The following is a 23,648-nucleotide window of genomic DNA, read 5'->3' on the forward strand; positions in this document are numbered from 1 at the left end:
TACGTGGCTGGGGCTGGAGGAGGCATTCACTGTGTTGTTATTCATCCCGCCCACCCTAGGTCCTTTACCTCTTCTTACCTTTGACTGACTACAAACAGAAACGTAGCATTAGCTTTTGGGAAAACATTCTAAAAACATATCACTGCTGTAAATATATCCATGGGCTTTTAGGAATATATCACTACCTAAAGAAAGCAGGCTTTTACCAAGGGCCCCACTAACTACTTGTAATTTGTGTTTTATACCTTAATTTTACATCAGCTTTTTATTTACATTGACTTCTAATGGGTTGTATTCTGGAACTTTCCTGATTTATTATTGGAAGATATGATGTACATAGCATGGAGTTAGTGTTCTAACAAGAATGCATAGTCCTGGCTTTTGTGCTTATCAGCAAATAACTTTTGCTTTGCTCCTACCTGAACTCTTACCTGAGATAGGAATCTGCTGTCAGAGCCTGCTACCTCACCTCCAGCAAGCCTCCTTGCCCAATCAGGTCTGTTGAGGTGGGGGGTAGTAAAAGCAGCCTCTTCCATGCTATACTCAGGAACTTCTTCATGCGGAATGATCAGAAGCTCTCACTACTACACAACACTGGGAGAGTGCCCTTCTCAGACACTCCAGAGAACATAGCATACCTGGTACCTGCTTTTCACACAACACTGCCTAGAAATAAAAGAAAAAAATCCAACCAGTGCAAAAGCTTTGGAGGGTATGCCTCACTTCATGCAATAATCATCCTTTTCAAACTATTTGCTAGTGCCGTTTTGGTTCATTCAAAGCTGGGGTTTCCTAGGGCTCCTTGCACTTAAAACACTCAAAGACAGTGGTAAAATTAAGACTCCAGGATAAATGAAAATTGTTTCTAGAGGACTAGAAAGAGCTTCCACTCTGTTGTCTGGCTGGCAGGGGGAACTCTCTTCTGTTGATGGAATAGTCTCTTCAGGTCATTGGTGGCTCACCTCTAAAACTCTTCAGGTGAGCAAACCCCAAGCCCTAGCAACCTGCATCCGTGTCCTTCCATGACATCACCACCGTGGCAGGGCAGCTGCAGATAAGGACCATGACTACTCCATGATCTCTGGCAATGAGCTGGGCTCTCTCAGCTTCAACTTCCTTGCCTGTAAAATGGGACTGTCGTAGGGTTTAAAGACTGCATGCTGATCAGCAGGTAACTCTTCTGTGATTCCTGTGCCCAATGCTTTCTTTGCAATGGGCTAATTAAATGTGGAAAAAAAGATAGATGTGAATGATGTGTTGCTTCTCTGTCCCTTGAGTAAGAGTTCATTTGATGCGCACTTTTACTATGACTTTATTACTCATCCGTTTGTGCCTCTCACTCTGCTCCGTCTTGTGTTTGGTTTTCTCTATGATGTGTTTTTTTTATTTAATTCCCTCACTTCTGCATGCTCTTCTTTCTTTCCTCCATTTTTCTCCCTTTCTTGTTAAATATGTATAACAAAAAACGAAATGAAGTCTGATGATGCTATTTCTTGAAATGTGTTCTGCCATGTACCTGAATGTCCCTCATTTGTTTAAAAAGTAGATGAGGAATTAAAATTTTTAGGCCTGAGTTCCATGTGTATTTTACCCAGTTTTCAAGAAGTTTGTCATATCTGTGAGGACTCTAATAAGTTCCTGCCTCTGTCATAACAAATAACCACAAATTTGGTAACTTAAAGGAACAAAAAATGTACTTTTTCATAGTTTTAGGTACCAGAATCTACAGCCAAGCTGTAGGCATTAGCTCCTTCTGGAAATGCCCCAGGCCCTCACCTACCTATCCATGTGACTGGCAGTCCTTAGGGGTTCCTCGGCTTACATTCCTACCTCCATCTTCCTATCACCATCTTCTGTGTCCTTGTAGGTTTTCTTCAAGGTCACCAGTCACTGGGTACAGGGCCATGCTCACCCAGCACAACCTCTTTCTAATTGTGTCTCCCACAATTTCCTAAAGGCCACATGCTCAGTGGCTAAGGATTAGGACAGTATCATACCTCAAGACACAGTGCAGCCCGTCTCAAGGACTTCATTGATTTTTTTTTTCAGGAGACTTAAAGGGGAAGAACCTCTTCCTCATCCTGAGGGTACATCTTTATCCTCCACATGCGTTCAAGCATGCCATTTTATTAGAGGCTTTCAGGCCACAGAATGAAAGCTTTAGATGGTAATTAATGTCCACTAAGTGCCAGTCTCTAGTGTGGGCACCACTGCTAAGGTCCACGGCTACTCATTTAGCATCTTGAAGGTTTCCACTGACTGATGTTTTTCCTATTTGTGCTTCATGGGTCTGACAGAAAGTGAAGAAATGTCCTTGTCTCTTTATTAAGCATTTCTTCACGAGTAAAAGATACAGTAAGGACACGGAGGTCTTAAAGGAGCTGGACGACCTTCCACTTGGAGGGTTGCATCCGAAGTGTCTGTTTGTTGTGGTTTGTTCGTGGAGGAGGTACACGTTACCATTAAGGCTCTGGCATGGCTGTTAGTTGAGACATATGGTTAGGTAGCTCCGGCTGCATCGTAGGCATGGCCTGATGCAAAACAAAAGTGTGAAGTGCCATGTTGAAACAGTAGTCAAGACAAGACAGGAGAGCCATTGGCCAAGATGGCCTACGACCACTGTGCCATTTCAGAGCCAGGCCTGCCCCTGAGCAAAGCTGGAGAGGAAGTGCGTCCATCTCTAGCACAGTCCCACCCCTGCTGTTTCTCTTGCCTGGTTACTCCTGTCCGTGGTGTTACTCTGCTGATTCCTCCACCGAGAGGTGACGTCCCTACTCAGTAGACCCGGGCTCTTCCTCCACTCCATTCTTCCAGGGTTCCTTTCTGCTGCTGGAACACATGTTAAACTTGGTTTGAAACAATCATCCGGTTTCTGATAAACCTACATGGGAAGTTACTCAGAGGTCTTCTGTTAGGTCTCTGTGATTAACCAGGACTGACTACTGCTCCACAGCGAGGACGTGTGTTGGTAAACTTTCTGTCACTATGACACAATGCCTGAGATAAACCCACTTAAAGAGCAAAGGGTATTTTTTGGCTCATGGCTTCAGAGATTTCAGTCCATGGTCTCCTGCGTCTGTCATTTCTGGGATATGTGGTAAAAGACAGAACATCATGAATCAAAGTGCATGTTGTCAAGCAACGCTGCTCACCTCATGGAAGCCAGGAAGCAAACAGAAAAACAAAGAAATGTTTCTCCTTGGGAACCCATTCTTCAGTGCTCTAACTTCCTCCCACAAGGAAAACTTCCTCAACCTCCTAAAGTCGTTATCACCTCCCAGTAGCACCGTAGCTAAGGACCAAGCCTTCAGCACATGAGTTTCAGGGGAAACATTTAAAATCCAAACTGTGATACTATGTGCTTAACATAAAAAGAGCTTGTTTGTGATGATAATGACTTAATTAATCCAGTTGTCCTGGTTTAAACAGATCCTTTGGGACTTAGTTGCATGCCATCTGTACCTAAAGCAGTAGTTCTCAACCTGTGGGTCACAGCCATTTTCACAGGGGTCACCTAAGACCCTCCAGAAATGCAGATATTTACATCATGACTCACAACAGTAGCACAATTACAGTTATGAAGTAGCAATGAAAATAATGGCTGGGGGTCACCACGACATGAGGAACTGTAATAAAGGGTCTCAACATTAGGAAGGTAGGGAACCACTGCTCTAAAGGAACTGTGTTCACAGCAGGAATTTCAATCAAGTGTGAAAATAGTTTTTAGAGAAGGGCCTCATGTAGTCAGATGTCTGACCTCCGTGCCAGGGCGGACTTAGAGCGTGTCTCCCACCTAGCTAGTCTTTATGTGCATGTCAGGGTAACTTCATCACTGTCGCTGTGAATTCCTCACAGACCATCAGAGCCCAGGATAGAGAAAGGGGTCCAGTGCAACTCCCAGCAGGGTGCCCATGTTAGGCCACACCAGGATGTGGCTCAGTCACACAGCTTCACAGTGTCAGTTATGGGCTACAAAGTCCGACCCCTATCAAGTGCTTAACTGTTTTTAATTTTTTATGGACTTTGTCCGGATCTAAATGACACGAAATTCAAAAGGACTATTCTAAGTGACTAAATGCCTGATTCTGGCACTTTCCACCCAGAGAAATAATTATGCCTTTTGTGTTCTGTGTGGGACAAGAGAGTGAGCACCAGTGGTCACAATTCATACTAGGGGACTCCTCCTGAAACTTTCCAGAAAAGAGAGCCCTTCAGCCATTTATGCCTTTACTCCACCAACACAGACCACAGGCTGCTTGTGTGCCAGGTGCCAGAAAGCGCTGAGGGAGAAACGGCTGCCCTCTCTGCCAAGGGCTTCACAGCCAGGACGCTTTTGACCACAGAGAGGACATGTGGCAATGTCTAGAGTTGTGCTTTTTTTTTTTTTTTCAGAGACAGAGTTTCACTGTGTAGCCCTGGCTGTCCTGAAACTCACTCTGTAGACCAGGCTGGCCTTGAACTCACAGAGACCCTCCTGCCTGCCCCCCCCCACCTCCTGAGTGCTGGGATCAAAGGCGTGCACCACCACCACCTGGCTGGAGATCTGCTTTTCATCCCACCAGAGTGTACCAATGACATCCAGAGAGGCCAGGGAAGACGTGGCCAGAACATCCCCCAGAGTAGTGTTGCTCAGCTGTCTTTTCACAGCACTGAGGAGGAAAGACCATGCTCCAGAGAATGGGGGAGCCTCTGGTTTCTCCTGCCCAAGCAATAACCAGGTCTGACCCCGCTTGACTTCTGAGATCAGGTAGAATCTGGTCTTTTCAGGGTGGTATGCCTTAGACCTCGGGAGGAGGTAAGTGTAACCAGACGGGGAAATTGGCACAAAAGTATCTCAGTTCCAGGAGAAGAGCCAAGAAAGGCTTCATGGCTGGTGGTGTTTTAGAACACGGCCCTCTTTTCTCTGCTATAGTTCCACTTCCAAATAAGCAGCTGCTGGCACCTGCTCTTGCATCTGGACCAGCAGCTGGGGTGTCACCTTCACCCCTTTCCCTGCCTTGGTGTTTCTGGTATAGGTGACTTAAGCTCTGCCTTGGAACCTTTGCTGAGGAGGGTCCGAGGGCTTCCCTCGGCTAGGAACCCCAACTCTTCGGTCTCTGTGGACCACCGTTGGAATGACGAGTATGAAGCTGAAGCCTTGCTCCTAGTTTGTCAAATTCAGCATTGCCAACAAGGCCAGGTCTCTGAGCTTGTCCCCAGCTTTACCTTGGCACCACATCTTTAGTCCCATTTTAAGTGCCCAGGCAGCTACTCTGGGGAACCTCAGTGCCTCCGTTAGAGCCTGGCTTAGCACGGGGCTGTCTCACATCGTCTGTGCAGTGGCCCACACTGAGGGAGCAGCAAGTGTCTCTGTTACAGATGACATCATTCCCTTCTGCTATCTCCTTACATCTGAGAAGGTTCACTTCGGGGTCAGAATTTCATCGGCTCCCGCAGGAAGGGAAAGCCCAGAGTTTAATGTCTCCCATGAGTCCATTGTCACATGATTGTGGGAAACATAGTAAATCAGAGGAACAATCCTCTGTGGAAACCTGGTGATCTTGACTGTACTACTGACCTTCTGGGCAACTGAGGCTGATTTGCCTCCCCTCCCACAGTGAGCCCTGGACCTCCAAAATGCAGGCTCTTGAATCTGGAAGGGTCTTTTGCCTACTCCAAGCCTCTCTTTTATACACATTAAACAGTCTAGAAAGTAGCTCTAGCCCTGTAGTCCTTTTCCAAGTAAAATGAAAGAGTCAAGTTCCTGTTTTTAATATGAATAATAGAACTGATAAGGTGGGGCAAAATGATTTTGTTCTGTGTCAGTGAGTCTCAATCGAGGTTGTATTGCCCCACTACCAGGAAGCATTTGGCAATGTCTGGAGACATTTATGGCCCATCCCTTGAGGGATACTGTGAGCCTCTGGTATGTAGACAACCAGGGATACTGGGGGGGGGGGGGGCAGAAAGGGGGGAAAAAGTCCCTGTAGTGCCCAGGATAGCCACCTACCTCCACAACCAAGAAATGTCTAGCCCCCAAATATTAACAAGGATAAGGCTGAAGAATCCTGATATGAACTGATAAGGAAAAATAAAAACTCCTCACCACAGCACGTCTTAAATAGCATTCGCTTCCAGCTTGAGTCTGGGCGAGTTGATTGTATGTTCTGGTGGTGTCTGCACTGGCCCATCAAAACATTTGCTCTAAAACCACTAGAGAGACCTGCTTTCCAGATTCAGCAAATGTGAGACAATAACATCCTGTTCATCTCCAGAGAGCCAAGTGGGGATGCCTGCTGTCTGCCTGTGACTTTCTTAACAGCGCTTCTTCCTCTTGTTTTTATTACGTGCCCATTTCTGGACCATTTGTCAAACACACCTTATCTCTTGTAATACCATCTTGTTGTTTGGTGTGGTTTTTGAATTCCAGGCAGACCATGCCAGTATAATAGTCTTGGACAAACACTCTTCCTGTCTGGAGAATTTTCTTCCTGTCTGGGGTATTTTAGTTACTGCCCTCGAGTCTGCAAAATGCTCTTTCTCTTTTTAAAAAAAAAAAAAAAAGATATTTTTGAAAATCAATAAATTTCAGAGAATAGAAAGTGCTGATTAGTGATTTTTTTTTTAAGATACGGGATCTTTCACAGAGATGGAACATGTCGCACATCAACCCAAAGAGGGTGGCTCGGAGCACACCCTCAGCATTCCCTGGAGTCCGTTCTCTCCTCAGGTTCCAAAAGAAAATTGAATAACACACGAGCCACAAAAATAAACAGTGGCCCATCCTCAAAAGGAAATCGGGCAGTGGGCCTAAAATAACATTTGTCTAACTCACATTCCCCCTCATTTTTATTTTGTTTTACTTTTGTGTGGGACTAAGCAGGAACATAGAGAGTCACTTGTTCCTTGCGGGGTCTACCTGCATTTGCTGTTTGGTCCTGAGATACGTGTTAGGGAAGGACACGTTAACATGGGTTAAATAAGGACAGGGCTGATAAGCACTATATGCAGTTTTGATGTGCTGGATGTCTCTGTAGACTACTGGCAGAAATGAAGCTTAGAATTGTGCAATGAGCAACCCCTCATTTTTGGAAGTGGTTGGTAGTTAGCCCCCCATCTATGTGTGTTAAACACTGAAATGGCTTTCCTAACTACTGAACCTGGCATTTGGACTTTTGCCCTGGGGAGGTTCCTTGGCACACTGGGTATGCTCCAGGTAGCTTTGTATCATCCCTTTCCTTACATCCCTCACAAGAAAAGACTGTTTCAACACCCAAGCCCACCTTCCTGGGCCCCTGAGTGTGCTGCTGTCTTCATCTTGGAATGTTGTCAAGTGCTCACCAGTCAACAGCAAAGGTCCCTCCTACTCATCGGTCCCAGTCTGGTGCATGTCTGTCTGTCTGTGTAAACCCTGTACCATCACTTGCCTCTGTTTTCTTGCAACAGCTGGCTCTTCTCCCTATTATCCTGGCATAGACGGTCTTACATTATCAGGTGCGTCGCCTGACTCATAATCGCTTCCGTTGCCTGTTTATCGTTATAGATGGCGAGATCCTTGGGTATAGGGTTTGCTTGCTTCTCCGCTGTCTCTCAACTTCACATATACAAGGATAGGGCCAGGCTCAAAGCAGCAAGCTGCATGTAAAGTAAATAGGCTCAGAAATGATGAGGTGATGGCAAGGTCACAAGTGAATATGGTAGGAAGCCTTTCTTCTCTCTGTCATCCTCCCACACTCAATGAGCCAGCCACACACCATTCTGAGGTATGCCCATCACTGCTGTGTACCAAGTCTGCTGCATACAGCATATTTGGGGTGGTGTTTTGTCTTTATGATTTGCTCATGTTATAGTTAGCAGTCAGCTTTTGAAAATGCTGTGTGTTTTGGGGGGGAAAAGTACATCCTTTGAATTCTTGGGTACAAACAAAGTCCTTTCCTATGTAGTCTTTTAACATTTATTTATCAGTTTCAGTAAATACATGTTGAGCTCATCATAATGGCAGAGTTGTCAACATTTCCTTATAATTTTTCCATGTTTATTTTAGATTTTTAAAATTGTTCAGATCCATGTAAGTTCAAAGTAGTTCTATCTTTCTGGTAAATTTTACTAATGTTAGGCCCTTTTATCACTACAACATGCAATAGGTGTATCTGGCTTATTGGGTTCACTGGGCCAGTAGCATTTTCCAAGTGCATCTTTTTGGCGCCAATATTTCTCTGGCATTGTGTTTTGAGTGTGTTTCTTATAAATATTTGTTAAATACCATCTGCAAATATGTTGTTCCTCTGAGTAGATCACTGGAGAATTATAAATACTTTACATATGCTCACTGATTTTATTGCTTTTTCTTACTTTTTTTTTTTTGACTTGATCAAATCTGTGTGTCATTTTCCCCCCTGAGGATCTGTGGATATTTTTCTTCATTTATGGATTCTGTGCTTTTTTCCTATGTACTCAAAAAAAAAAAAAAAAGAAAAGAAAAAAAGAAAGAAAACCACTGTCTTTAATTACTTAAAGCATTCCTTGGTTAATAAATAGTTCCTTTTACATCTCCCAAAGTGTAAAGACCAAGCAATGACTTGACTTTTACCCACATTCGGCCTTTTCACTTCTCGCCTTGTTCCTAAATCACTACAATTAGTTCTTTAGTGTTGATGTTTTATGCAGCTAGAACCACGGGGACTGGCCCTTTTCTTTTCCTCACCCACCGCTGTATCTTGTCTAGTACTCCTTTTTCTGATTCCTGCCACTCATGGAAGCATATCCTTTATCTCTTTGCATGGGGATCGGAAGTGCGTATTATCCACCAGAAAATATCACTGTTTACCCTTCTCTATAATTAAGTGGGTATAATTAAGTTAGGCTCACGATGTGATGGAGTTACTCTGTGATCTGTAACCTCATTTTTGCTGAAGAAAAGGACTGTCTTCACCCTAACTACTATCCTTTTCCAGGTAAGTGGTTTTGCTGTTATGTCTACAGGAATCAGGTTTGAACAGCGTTACCACAGTCTGTGTTGAAGCAGATTGTTTTTAATTTTACTTTGTTTGAAACTCACTCTTTCACTTTTCTTAATCCGATGTTTTTGTGCCTTTTGCTAATTCTAGAAAATCTTAAATATTCCTTTCTTTCAGTATTGCATCCATCCATTTCCAGTACCCTGCCATTTCTCAGCTCCTCAGGATCATCGCGCCTTTGTGTGTATTTGCCTGTTCTGCGTCTGCAGTGACTGATTGTATCAGTCCTATGGCCAGTTCAGCATGCTCCACCTTTTCAAAGCACTGTCTCTTGAGCCCACAACTCCCTTGCAGTGTCTCCTTTCCCTAAGTGCCATCATAGACAAGCTTCCTGTAGTACTGGGGACCAAACCTAAGGCTTCAAGCTTGCAAAGCAATTTTATTGCCACTGAGCTGCATTCCTGAGAACCTCTTTCACATTTCATATTTTAGTTCATGCCATGCTTTTGTTTTTTATTATAATTTTCTTTATTCTTGGGAAACGTATATATGTATAAGAAGAAATGTGATCATATAAACCCCTTCCTGAGGAGTTATTGGCAATTGATGACTGTTGGGAGTGAGAGGATCATTGGTTTTTGGGAGTGTGACCACTGGCAGATTTCCCAAGATCTAGCGGATGGCTCTATACCCGTGCACATATGGACAGAACTAATTGAATGTAGTGGGTTTGCTTTTTGCTTTTTGAGACAGTCTTGCTGTTGCCCAGATGGGCCTGAAACTCTCAGTCTTCCTTCCTCAGCTTCCCTGAACCACCAAGCCTGGCTAGCCAAGCGCCCTCATCGATTTTCCTACATGTTTCTCTAGTTCATTATTCCCCACTTATTCCTCAGTTCAAATTGAACCCTTGAATCTGGGTTCAATCTCCAAAGAGACTGTTCCCGACAAGGTTTCCAATGACTTCCCTGTACCCAAATGGACATCTAGTACCCTAGTACCTTAATAGGGTGTCTTACCAGCATTCAGCGTAGTGGTCCACCCCTTCCCTAAAACCATCTTCACCAATTGGCTTCAAATGCTTTGCTCTCTTGACCTCCTGACCAAGAATGGAGGAGCAGACATGAGCTCTCCCTATTTGCTTTCTCCTCCCTATCCCTAATACTTTTTAAGCCATTTGCCCAATTTAAAACACCGTCTATTTTTTCAGGGATGGCCACATGCATCTCTGTAACCCCCACTCCTCCTCCAAGCCACCAAATGCATGTGACTTCCTGCTTTAACTAACACTTCAGCATGATGGCATTGTCTGCAGCCTACCCAAAGCCCAGCACCAAACTTCTCCCCACTAGAATATCGTCCCCACCTCATCACACGGTATTACCTTCCACCTGGTTCTTAAGGGGGAAGTAAGGGGTCATTCATGACTTTCCCCACCCTCTCTCTTTCTCAGAGACCCACGTGCATTCTACTGTGAGGTTGTACAAATTCTACCTTCAAAATGTACCTTAACGCAGGCCCATACCATCTTTCCTGCCAGCGCTCTGCTTTTAGCCTCCATCATTCCTCAACTAGACTACTAAGCAGTTTCCAAACCTGTTCCACTGTCGACACCCTCTGTACCCTCAGTACAGGTTCAGAATAATCTTTTGAATGAATCACTTTTCTACTTCAGACCCTCCAGGATTGCCTTGTGGAGCCTGCTCCAACTTTGCATCACAAACAAAGTGAGCGGCCCACTTAACTTTCCCTTTCCAACCCTCTCCCTCATCTCCATCCCTCCCCTCTTTCTCTCTGTTCTAGCCACAGCAGCCTCAGCTGCCTAGTCACACCAAGCTCCTTTGTTCCTACAAAGTGTCCATAATTCCTTCTGCCCCGAATGTTCCCTGCCCTTCCTCTACGTCACCTTCCAGGACCGTCCAGGAAAGTGCCTCCCCCATTATTCTCGCTATGGTAGCAGCCCCAACTTTCTTCTCTAGCCCTTTTCATACTAGTTTTGTTTAACTTATATATTATTTTACCTTATGGTACAATTTCGACAGTATATTAATAATCAACTTTACTGCCAAAATTACCTGGCACCTTTAGCATTTTTCTAGTAAAACATTAATGGTTGTTGAATTCAGAACATGTTCAACTCTTGGTGGCTCGTTTTCCCCCAAGAGTTCTTTAGTGCGGAGTTCTGTTTCAGTGGGCCTAGAAATGAATCGTGGCATTTGGAAAATGCAAGTGCCTCGTGGATTCTCTGCATTCTTACAAGGAGTGCTTAGTCATGGGTTAGGCTCATACCCAAATGGAACACTTCTCCATGTAAGTAAAAACAGTTTTTGAGACCGGCGTCACCATTTTTAAAACAAACAATGTACTGGGCAATGTAATGAGCTAAAATACCCGAAAGGCGAGTGTAGCTGAGTTTGACTGCATAGAGCCATGGTCATAGCGCGTTCCCGAAAGGCGAGTGTAGCTGAGTTTGACTGCATCGAGCCGCGGTCATAATGCATTCCTTCAGATTCATTACCATGCTTTCTTTCTCTGTTGCCATTCACACTTGAGTGCCACTGGGAGGCTGATGTGGCTTGCCACCCTCTAGACACAGTTGCCAGGGTATGTAGATGAACAAAGGAACTGAATGGGCTGTTCCTTCTTCAGGGGAGAGGTCGACTGCTTCTCCTTAGAGAGTGCTCACCTTCCCAAACTGTGACAATATTTGTTATTTTGGTTTGTTTGTTAGCTAAGAATAGTATTTTTAAAAAGTACTAGTACATGGGTCCCCTACCTTGTTAAAAAATATGATTGTCTGACTTATCTTAGCTTTCATTGAGGGTTAGAGAAGTTTTGAAAGGACTTGGTCAAAACTCAGAACCTTGTCACATAGATTCATGTCCTCAATATACTGTCTGTGTGGTTTTCAGCTCCTCTTGGCCTGGTTCCACAGCAAGGACTCCCCTACTTCTACCTTCTGAACTTTCTCAGTGCTGGAGAACAGTTTTGCTTTGCATTGTGTCGTGCTGTGCTGTGCTGTGCTGTGTTGTTGTGTTGTACTGTGCTGTGCTGTGCTGTGTTGTGTTGTGTTGATTCATGGATTAATGAGTACCTCTGCACCTGAATAACCTAAGCTAAGACCATTCTTACTTTGTAGCGTTTGGAATATCGAACAGCCGGTTGAGATACTGAACAGTAAGACCAGCACTTTGGTCAGACAGGAGAGCCTTCCAAATTACTCACCTGAAAGCCATGTATTGCAGGGCTGGCTGAATATAGCCCCTGTCCCTGGAAAAGCCACTCCGTGGGCCCTTCCATAAGCCTGCTTTTTTCGCCAACTCCTTTACTTTTTTAAATGCCTTTTTCTGGAAGTGGCTCAAAGCCTTGAAACCTTTTAATTATCCCATAACCATGGTTTATTTATATCTGGCTGGAAATTCTACACCTGGATGGAGCAACTTCAGTCAAGAGGACACAGTAATTGAGTTCTTGCCCAAAACAACTTGCTGAGCTAAATGCAGGATGGAGCGACCTAGCAGCCAGCTTTTAGGCTAGCTTAGGTTTATACTCACAGAGCCTTGTTTGGGGTGTGACAGTCTCATTCCTTCTCTGTGGTCTCGCTCTTTCCCTATGTTCTGCTCACGCCAGGGTATGCTGGATCCTTGGAGAATTTCTACCATCAAAGCCTGTCTGTGTTTCTTCCAGCCCAGCATGCAACTCGGCCTCGCTACACGGAAAAGGGCCAGGGACAGGGCATCGCTGCTGAGCCTTCTTTGTTTCATGTTTGATGCCTTCAGGTGACTGAACCTTCTGTGCTGTTCTGTTTGGCTCACAGGTGCACACATTCCGAGGCCCACACTGGTGTGAATACTGTGCCAATTTCATGTGGGGGCTCATCGCCCAAGGAGTTCGGTGTTCAGGTAGACACAAAACTTTCTCCTCTTCTACTTACATCAAGTGCCACTTCGTTGAGTGGGAAGCAGCCTTCAGAGCTAGGGACTGTGATTAGATGAGCTCAGATGTCTCGCTTCCTTAAGGGCCCAAAGCCCCCCCCCCCCTGCTTGTTGGGGAGCCCATTCTAAGGGTTTGCAAGACTGAAACAGAACTTTAAAAAGCCACCAGACAAGTCCACTTCCTTAAAATGCACCTGTCTCCCCAAATGAGCAGTAGCCCTTAAGAGAAAATGGTTGAAATAGATTCTAATGGAACTGCATAGGTTTCTAAAATGCCATATTTCTTTCCTACCCCATTTTAGTATAGTAGACAAGGCATAAAAACAACACTGTGTAATTGTGGTATTTGCCACAAACACAAGGCTGCAGCCTCACCAGCAGAACCAAAGGAAGATATGGTTATCTCCTATTAAATGAAAAGGAGATCGAGTCCTAGAGGTGATGGCTCATTGCCAGATGCTAAGTGGTGAAACATTCATTTAAAAGCAGCAAGAGTCCAGAACTCATGTTCAGTTCTTTGCCATCAAATTGATAGTGAAACTACATCCGTTAAATAATTTAAGTTTTTAAACTTAAAAATAATTTAAATCATGTTTTTCTTCATCCTTTGAAAAATTTCATACAATGTATTTTGATCAAATTTGTTTTGATTTCACACACTTCAAAGTAGTTTGAACCCCAGGGTGTTTTCTATCTAGAAATGGATGTATACCCCAACTACAAATATCATGAGTCACATCTTCTTTAAGGGACACTGAACAAAATGCCAAGGGCTGCCAAATCAGCGTGTTAGCTGGGCTTTCTCGCTCACCCTGCCATGCCTTTCCAGGCACACACTGGAGCTGAGAGCAGGAATAGCTGCCTCTGGTTTTGACTGGAATACCACAGATTCTGTGGCTGCTTGCCTCCTTCCTATGACATGACCAACAGAATCAGCTGATGGCTTCCTCTGAGGGCTTCCTCTTGCCCATGGTGTCCGTTTAGTCCATGGGATCATATATCCTCTGCCTTCCTTCCTACCTGGAAGGTACTTTCTTAGCTCCCATTCTGTAGGCACAGAAACACCCGTATCAGTGCCTAACTGGTGTGTGAGTAATTCCAGCTTCCCATCCTGGGTCCTGAGGCAGGTGGCAAACCCAGATCAGAAACAGCCTCTCCAGAATGTTCTAATACCCTGCTGAAGACAGAACAGACGTGCAGGGCTTCACAAAGCATCCCACAGCCTGAGTGTGGTAGTCTACCAGCTGAATTACTCTATGCTTGTTAGCTAGGTCTGTCCAGATTAGACCTACCAAAAATATCCCTTGTCACAGATATTATCCAGTTTCAGCAGGAAATTGGTCCAAAGTCAATATTATGGAAACAGGACTCTGGGCTCCAGTTAGCTGTAATCAGCAGATTTCTCTAGGATGGAAGGGGTTCTGTGATTTTTTTTTTATTTGCTTGTTTCTGTTTCTATTTTGTTTTAATGGAAACATAATATAAGGTTATATTGTAAGTTGTCTCCAGTGGTTACTTTTTGATCTAATATTTCCCCCTGAAGATCAGGAAGACTAGAAAGTGGCCGTTCATAGTCAAGGGAGTCAACACAGGCCTCTGTTGTCCATAATGTAGATATTTTTTTAATGGTCCAGATTTCATTTGGGCACATGGAGTTCTACTGGTTTATAAAAATTTAACATTTTTATATTTGCTTTGAGAGATCCTAATTTTAATAGGATCAGTGTTCTCTATAAATAAACTAAATGTCTTCAAGTTTGTAAGAAAATTAAGCACAGAATTGCCATGTAATCCTAAAATTTAAAGGCAGTGTCTGCACCAGACACTTGCAGGTTCGTGCTTAGAGTAGCACTGCTCATCGTGGTTGAAAGATGGATAGAACTCAACCCCACTGACGGACGAACAGATAACGTGCATAGACACACTGTGGAATGTTCATCAATCTTATAAAAGACAAGAAGGCCAAGCAAAGTGCAAAGAAATGCAGCTGCTAGAATCTAGGTAGGACCCACTGGCTGTCACTGCCATCGAGTGAGTCCAGGGTGTGTATGTGTGTGTGTGTGTGTGTGTGTGTGTGTGTGTGTGTGTTTACTATTTGGTGGGCATCAAGTTGTAGTGCTGTCGGAGCACACAGGCTTTCATAGCAGGTGGCAGAGTAGCTGTATGACAATGTTTTTGATGCTACTTAACTCTGCACATTAAAATGCAGAAGCAGCTGGATCTCCGTGAGTTTGAGGCCAGCCTGCCCTACATAGCAAGTTCCAGGCCAGCCAGAGATACATAGTGAGACCCTGTCTCTAATAAATAAATATAATATAATATTAAATTAAATAATTATTGAATTATTTTAAATTAAAATTTTAATTTAAAATTTTAATTAAATGTGAATAAATTACAATTTAATGGTTAAAATAGTAAATATATCTTGTCTATTTTGCTGCAATTTAACAAAAATAAACTTTTAAATGAAGTTTGTAAGATGTAGTGAAATCCACTAATGAAAGAGCAGCAGGCCTGGCCTCTGTGTCTCCGCCCTGTGTCCTTGCTGTGTCTGATTTGACTGAGCACGGGCACAGCGGCACGGCTCTAGATTGGAGACACTGTGTAAGGATTTGACCATCATGATCACCTGGTGCTGGTGTAATCCCCACTTTATAAACCAGGATCCCAGGAAGAAACCCGGTTCGGGTTAGCGAAGTCCAAATTTAAATTTACATCCACTAAGTAGCTCCATCAAAATGAAACTGAATTATACTTGGATTTAGTTGAATTTCACATGCTGATTAAGCTAAGACAGTTAGAACTTTTCCTTTGAAAGGGGGAGCAGAGAACTGAGCCAGGAAATATTACCTGGGAATCACCACTGGTGGCTGCACAGAAGTCAGCACATGTCGGCCTTTGCTGTAGTTAACACTGCTTTTATAAGCAACTCTCCACAATATTTGTTATTGTGCATGTATCTCATATGTATAGAAATACCATCTTTATACCTAGGAAAGACGATGAGAAGACATCGTCTTCTCATGCAGAGCACATTCACATTGAGCAACTTTGTCATGAAACTTTCATGTTCCAGAAAGTAAACTGTGTCTCGTAATTGTGGAGAAAGTTCGTTGGTGGATGCCAACTGCTAACAAGGCTTTTAATTTGTGCATTGAACTCAAAAGCACCTTTTCAGCTTTGGCTCTGGGTATAAGCTTTATAAATAATTACTGTAATCATCACATTACAAGGCGTTGTCGTCAAATATCAGTTCTCAGATAGTGTACTGGAGTACAGTTCAACGTCACTTCCATTATGTCACAGCACAGCAACTAGAAGGGAATGACCCCCTCCAACTTCCAGCAAGAAGGATTAGAAACTACAGGCTGGTCTCCAGGAAAGGCAGAGGGAATAGAAGTCAGGAGCTCTGCAAATCAAAGACCAGACAGTCCTGCAGACAGTTACTATGTATCCCACAAAGGAGCATCAGGGATTCACGGGCACCCCTAGAAGGAGCCTCAGTGCTCTTAATGAGCCAAGACTAACTCTGAGAATCTGTATACCAGAGCTCCCTGTAGACCCCCAGTAGAACCCCAGAATAAAGAGAAGAGGCCTCCTGGCACCCTGACCAGTGACCTGACTATGTCAGGCAGGTGTTCTGTTCTTCTGGTCCAGAAAACAGAGACAGTCAGAAAGACAGTACAGTCATATAACACCTCCAAGTCAAGATGAATCCCCTGCTCATCTAGTGGGAAGCACCCTCTCTGGATGGGATGGACATTCCAGGGAAGTCCATCAAACCCTTGGGTACTGTGATATGCAAGGCTAATGTGGCTTCTTTGTTCACAGATTGTGGGTTAAATGTACACAAACAGTGCTCCAAGCATGTCCCCAACGACTGCCAACCTGATCTCAAGAGGATCAAGAAAGTGTACTGCTGTGACCTCACCACGCTTGTGAAAGCTCATAATACCCAGAGACCCATGGTGGTAGACATATGTATTCGGGAAATTGAAGCAAGAGGTTTGGAAAACACTCTCTACCATGAAATTATTATAATAATTATATTATGTTTACTATATTATATTGATTTTAATTTTAATTTTTGTTGAGGAAACCAACTCACTTTACTACCCCTGTTATGGCAATGACTTGCACACACACAAAAACACACATACAGATAAATATGCTACAGCTAGCCATAATACAGTAACCTCTATGTCTGCAGATGTTTACTGAGCATTTAAATACAGGCTAGAGACTGATGATATGAAAGTTTCCATTCTCAGCCTCAAGATGGTAGATTGGAGAATCAGAGGGACAAATAAACATAACTATACTCAAAGTACCACAGGTCCCAGAGAAAGATGTCTTCGTTCTGTTGAAGTCCTTTAAACAAGGGACTTGGTCCCTTTTTGAATATGCTTCCTCGTCTGTACAGTGAGGGAAATCAGTTGTACCCCAGAAGGTGATGCTGAGGGTCAAAACAAGTCTGTACATGTGAAGGACCTGTACAGTGCCCAGCATGGAGGGCACATCTTGTGCAAGCTCCTTCCACTCTTCCTGAAGGACCAACTGTGTTAGTTACTTCTCTCAATACTCTAACAAAATACCAGACAACAGCAGCTGGAGAAAGGAAGCATTTATCTGGGCTCACAGTTTGAGAGTACAGTTCATGACAGGGAGACATGGCAGGAGAAATGTGGGGCGGCTGGTCACATGGTGTCTACAGTAAACGAAACAAAACGAAGAGGTGAACGGCCACTACAGTAGATGCTGTTTTGAATCCAAATGTTCCGTTAGAGTAGGGAGATAAGAAAAAACAAATACTAGGATGATGGCTGGCAGCCTCTCCTACTCTACAAACTCCAGCCCATCTCTCACGACTGCCCCCGGTGATCAGCTTCCGAGGGGGTCTCCCTAGATGACTTCTCCCCCATAAGCAGGACTGCACGTCCACCACTGTGTACTCCTGTAAACTACTATGATCTTTCTCTGGCAATGCATGCCCCACTCTTGCTGGGATAAGCTTGAATGTACTACCTGGAACAGAGTGGCACCCAGGTTTTGTCTTGTGCCAGTTAATCAAGAGTGGCAATTTCAACAGTGGATACTGAACATAAAGACGAGAGTCATTAAGCATGCCTGCCATGAGATGGTAGAGCTGAAATTAACCAAGCATGCCTGCCATGAGAGAGTAGAGCTTTGTGAGATTAAGCATGCCATGGTCCCAGGAAAAGAGCAGAGACCCCATCCCTTGTATTTAGTACAGCCCTCATATATGGCAGATTACATATGCCATAAAAGTAAAAATTGAAAACCAGAAATGTATGTTAGTTATCAAGAGTTAAACAGAATATACATTTCACTTGTTTTTGCTGTAGCTCAGTTTTGACACCTGTTCAATTTTTACACATGGAATCTGATCCTCTATTCTTTCTGCTATTTTAATCTTGTATGTCACTGACTGGGTATAGGAGGGCAAGCTAGGTTTCAGCATGGGTTCAACATATCGGTATACTCCAGAGGGCAGAAACACATTCTCTTTCTTACAGTGATGAAGTTTTCAAACTACTAAATAGAACTTAACTTTACCACATCTAATTTATATGATTAGCTATCTGAAGGCAGAATAATTAAATCAAACATACTTAGTAAGTTAGCATACTGTCTTATTTATGATTATGATTATGATTATGATTAAACATAAAAGGCTATAAAATTTAGATTTCCCTAATAAATTGGGGATAATCAAGGATGGGTATGTGCAATATACCACATGGCTGAATAAGATGCCAGAGAGAAAGCTGAACTCTGCCTGCATTGGTGAAATGGGTGTGCAGAATTCTCATGAACAGGGGTAGATAGGGAGAATCTTAGATCTCAGCTCACTTCATAGCCAGGCAGAGGGAAGACCCAGTCTCTACTGAGAAGCCCATCTCCAACAGGCAGATGAAGACAGACTCATGTGGAGATTGGTAGGAAAAGGCCAAGTTCTTAGGCAACCAAGCAAGATGCATCAGTCAGATTACTAGCCAAATCTGCTCATTTTTGACAGCACTCGGTGCAGGTAGAAAATCAGAGTGGCTTTTTTAGATGCCATGGGACACCAAAATTAAAGGCTCCCCCTCTCTCCTGCTCTCCCCTGTCCTGTAGGATTAAAGTCGGAAGGGATTTACAGGGTCTCTGGGTTCACAGAACACATCGAGGATGTCAAGATGGCATTTGACAGAGGTGAGTATGAACTCTTTAATGCTTCCTGACTTATCCCAGTACCCTCTATGACAGAACAAGAGCTCAGAGCAGAAGTGGGGTCTTTAATGCTTCCTGACTTACCCCAGTACCCTCTAGGACAGAACAAGAGCTCCCTTAGAGTGGAAGTGGGGTCTTTAACGCTTCCTGACTTACCCCAGTACCCTCTAGGACAGAACAAGAGCTCCCTTAGAGTAGAAGTGGGGTCTGGGAACCACCGAGAGTCCTTCTTCAGAAATTGGAAGAATTGAGCTTTAAAATTCTCTGGGAGAAGTGTTTCCTTAGAGAGGTAACCTCAGGAGGAAGAGTGTCTGAAAGATTTGAATGGGAAGCCTGTCCACACACCATCAGAGAATGCTGTCTGCATCCTCATTTCAGGATCTCACTGATAGCTTTTTCTCAAGGTTCCAGAGAAGGGAACTGGGCATGAAAGCATGGGGTTCAGGAGATAAGTCCTTTGTTCTTTAGGGACACACACTATCCAGGAGGCTTTCTCTTAATACCATATTGTCTGTCATATCTGCTATGCATTTGCTGTCTTGGTTTGTGCTTTTAGCTATCTGATAGCTTCTTTAAAAACTTAGAACCTGCCGGGCGGTGGTGGCACACACCTTTTGTTTTTGTTTTTTTGTTTGTTTGTTTGTTTGTTTGTTTGAGACAGGGTTTCTCTGTGTAGTTTTGCGCCTTTCCTGGAATTCGCTTTGGAGACCAGACTGGCCTCGAACTCACAGAGATCCGCCTGGCTCTACCTCCCGAGTGCTGAGATTAAAGGCGTGCGCCACCACCGCCCGGCATTTTTTTATTTTTTTTTGTTTTTGGGTGGCACACACCTTTAATCCCAGCACTCAGGAGGTAGAGCCAGGTGGATCTCTGTGAGTTCGTGGCCAGCCTGGTCTACAGGGCGAGCTCCAGGACAGGCACCAAAACAAAACAGAGAAACCCTGTCTTGAAAAAACCAAAAAAAAAAAAAAAGCAAAAAAACAAAAAAAACCTTAGAATCAGAATCAATTTGCTAAGGCATTTATGCTTTTAACTCTCCATATAAAATATGTCAATAATCCCCATATGATTGAACAATATTTATCCAGAAAAAAAAAATCTCATGACCTGTGTTAGGTGAAATGGATTGATACTAATCGTAAAACTTGAAAGTTAAAAAAAAAATACTTAAGGGCCAGCAAGACGGCTCAGTGAGTGAGTACTTGGCACCAAGCCCTACCACCAATGTTCCATCTCCTAGACCCACACGATGGAGGAGATAGCCAACTCCTACAAGTCATTCTCTGACTGCCATCTGTGAGCCATGGCACAGCACAGCTAGACCCCCTAAAAAATTAAATATAATCTTTTTAAAAAAATAAAATGCTTCAAAGTGCTGGGAAGATGGCTCAGCAGGTAAGAGCACTTGGTGAGCAAGCATGAAGATCTGAGTTCAAATCTCCAGAACCCACTTAAAGATCTCATGTGTGCTTGTAAGCTCAGCACTGTGGGGTTGGAGGGAGGAGGACAGCTGGGGCTTGGTGGCTCCTGGTTCCATGTGTGCACACAAGGGGCATGTATATACACTGTATATAGACATACCACATATATACACATGCTCACACCTATGCACACACACACAAAAAATGCCTTTAGAATAACCATAACAATTAACAAGAAATAGAATTGTACCTATGCTATGAGTAGGAAGGGTCACATTCAAAGACCCTTCAGTGAGCCTGACAAAAGGCCTTGGAAACCAAAGATATCCAGTGATTATTTATATATATATGATCTTCTAGTCCAAGGCCAAAAACACTGGCAAAGACAACATAGAAATTAAAAAAGATGATCTGGCCACAACATATCAAGTTTCATGATGACATTTTCATACATGTGTATCATTGTATGTCACTTCATATTAGGTTGTTTCTCTATCATGAAGAGGCGTGTCTACAATAGGAATTAGTGTGATGCATTTCTGCTGGCTGGTTAGCAGGGTCTGGAACTAGAGAAGTCCTGCTCATCTACCCTGCTGCACTCTTGTCTGTCCTCATTCCTCAGAGCTCTGCCACTCTCACTGAGGGCCTTTCTGTCACCCCAAGCTCCCGACATTATTAGGAGCTGAGAGTCTGAGGCTTGCCAGGACACATTCTGTGTGGGATCTCCTTTTCCTGTGCCTGCTTTAACTTGGTGAGAGAAGATCTAATTGAGCCGTGGGCCATTCCCTGTTTTTCAGATGGTGAAAAGGCCGATATCTCTGCTAACATCTACCCAGACATAAACATCATCACTGGAGCCCTGAAGCTGTACTTCAGAGATTTACCCATCCCAGTCATCACATACGACACCTATTCCAAATTTATAGAGGCAGCGAGTAAGTACCGAGAACTACAGGCCTCTTCATCTCAGGAAAAATAAAGCTAAGGACTCTTCCAAGATGTTTATGGGCACTGGCCTTGTCAAGGGTGGCCCCAGAAGTTCAGCAAATAGAAACCCAGGTAGCACTCGCTAGATGTTCCACATCCATACCCGTCCAGCTCTGCAGGCAGAAGTTGAGAGCCAGGCAGCTCTGCCTCTCATCATCGTTCCCTGTGTCCTGGACAGAAGCACAGGGAGATCAGGTCTGGCATTTTCTGAAAGTAAATTTTTGTAATTTAAAAAAAAAAATGAGTGTTCTCCAAAGAGGGACATGTAAACCATTGTGCAAAGGCACATTGGGAACCAGCTAAAACCACATCCAGGCTTTGCCTGTTCATGTTGTTCAAGGTAAATAAAAGCAGTCAGCTGTAGAGCTGCAGAATCCTAGCACTAAAGGAGGCAGAGTCAGGAGGATCTGGAGATCAAAGCTAGCATTTATCTTCCATCAGCCAACAGTTCCTCATCCAGTGTTGACCAGCTGGGCCCACTGCTCTTGGGAGAGGGCGGGTAAAGGGTATGTCAAGAGAAGGGGCCACACTTTGCCTAGTAACGGGTAGTAACAAAGCAGGAGGAACTCAGATGCTCAGATTCATGGACGTGAAGCCAAGCCTTCTCTAAGGAACTGCTTTTGGCTTTGTAGGGTATTATGTATCTTTAAAGGTTTCAGTATATATGTTAGTGTCTGACAGGAGGAAGCAAGGGCCTGTTGAGATCTGTCCTAGGGTTTTTATTGCTGTAAAGAGACACCATGACCACAGAACTCTTACAAAGGAAAAACATTAAATTGGGGTGGTTTGCTTACAGTTCAGAAGTCAGTCCATTATCATCATGGTGGGAGTATGGTGGCGTGCAGGCAGATGGTAGCTGAGAATCCAACATCTTGCAGGCAACAGGAAGTTGACTGACAAACTCAGTGGTATGTTGAGCATAGGAAACCTCAAAGCCCACCCCCACAATGACATACTTCCTCCAACAAGACCTTACCTACTCCAACAAAGCCACACCTCCTAATAGTGCCACTCTCTATGAGATTATGAGGGCCAATTATATTCTGTGGGGGCCAATTACATTCAAACCACCACAAGATCCATGCACAATGTACTTTCCAGGTGAGCTGTGGTCCTGCCCCCTGGGTTCTGGTGGTATGAGATAGAGAAGGTTCTAGCAGCGAGTATTTCCATTCCAAGAGGGATAGCAGGAGGGCTTGCCTAGAGTGCCTGCCAATACCTATCAGTGGCCCGAAGTCCACACACTCTTCCTTCCATTGATAATGTGCATAGTATCTGCTTCCTAACCTGGGTTGCACACAAGGTTAACCCTTGCAATGCCTTTGTGCATATGCTTTTATTGACAGCATTGTTGATTGGCCCATCTGTCAATATCCTTGAATTGAAAAGTGTATTTGAAATGGAGGCCTAGGAAGGAAAGAGCCATTAGACAACTTCAAGGGCACACTACCCACACAATACAGAGGAAATTAGAGCTTTGATAGATTCAACACAGTCAGGCCTCAGAAGGGCAACACAAACTGTGTACACCACCAGAGTTAAGAATTCTACAGGACTCTTGCTCCCTGGATGGTGAGCACAAAAGCCACCTACTTCACAGATGTCCATTTAAATATACAGTGCTCAACCTCAGCTTTTTCTGGAACGAGACGGGACACAAGGAAGCTGAATGAAAGAGTATATGAGATTGTAAGAATTTGTTAGATGCCCCATTTGCAACAAAGACAAAGAAAACAGACTTCTCATCACCCCTCTGGACTGTTGATGTCCAGTGTTGTTGATTGTGTGTTCTTCACAGAAATCGCCAATGCGGATGAGAGGCTGGAAGCTGTCCATGAGGTCCTGATGCTGCTGCCTCCTGCCCACTATGAGACCCTGCGATACCTGATGATCCACCTCAAAAAGTAAGCCAACACCTCCATACCTGACCACCCCTGACCTGCCCAGGGCAGGAAGACATTCAGGCCACCCCACTGAAAGTATGCAGAGCAGCTCTTGGTGTGGTGTGAATTCTACAAGCTGTGACTGGAGATGCCCAAGGAAGGCAGCATTGTTTCCTTTAAAGGAGCCTCTGTCCACTCCAGAGAGGAAGGCTAACAACTTTTCCCATTTCCAAGTCTGGCTGTCAGCGTGAGATG

At 44.0% G+C, this 23,648-nt stretch overlaps 1 protein-coding gene across 1 annotated transcript in view; it reads left to right on the plus strand.

Moving 5' to 3' along the window:
- The window catches only part of Chn2 (chimerin 2), a 282,989-nt gene that overhangs the window by 255,548 nt on the left and 3,793 nt on the right, over window positions 1–23,648 (plus strand). The window contains exons 8-12 of the mRNA XM_052719368.1: window positions 12,751–12,835; window positions 16,700–16,873; window positions 19,007–19,084; window positions 21,321–21,458; window positions 23,309–23,414. Of these exons, the coding sequence (XP_052575328.1) occupies window positions 12,751–12,835; window positions 16,700–16,873; window positions 19,007–19,084; window positions 21,321–21,458; window positions 23,309–23,414 (581 nt within the window). The remainder of the gene's footprint in view (window positions 1–12,750; window positions 12,836–16,699; window positions 16,874–19,006; window positions 19,085–21,320; window positions 21,459–23,308; window positions 23,415–23,648) is intronic.

The sequence above is a fragment of the Peromyscus californicus genome, unplaced genomic scaffold, assembly GCF_007827085.1.
Source record: "Peromyscus californicus insignis strain IS unplaced genomic scaffold, ASM782708v3 Scaffold_6__1_contigs__length_162567912, whole genome shotgun sequence".
In the NCBI taxonomy this organism is placed as follows: Eukaryota; Metazoa; Chordata; class Mammalia; order Rodentia; family Cricetidae; genus Peromyscus; species Peromyscus californicus.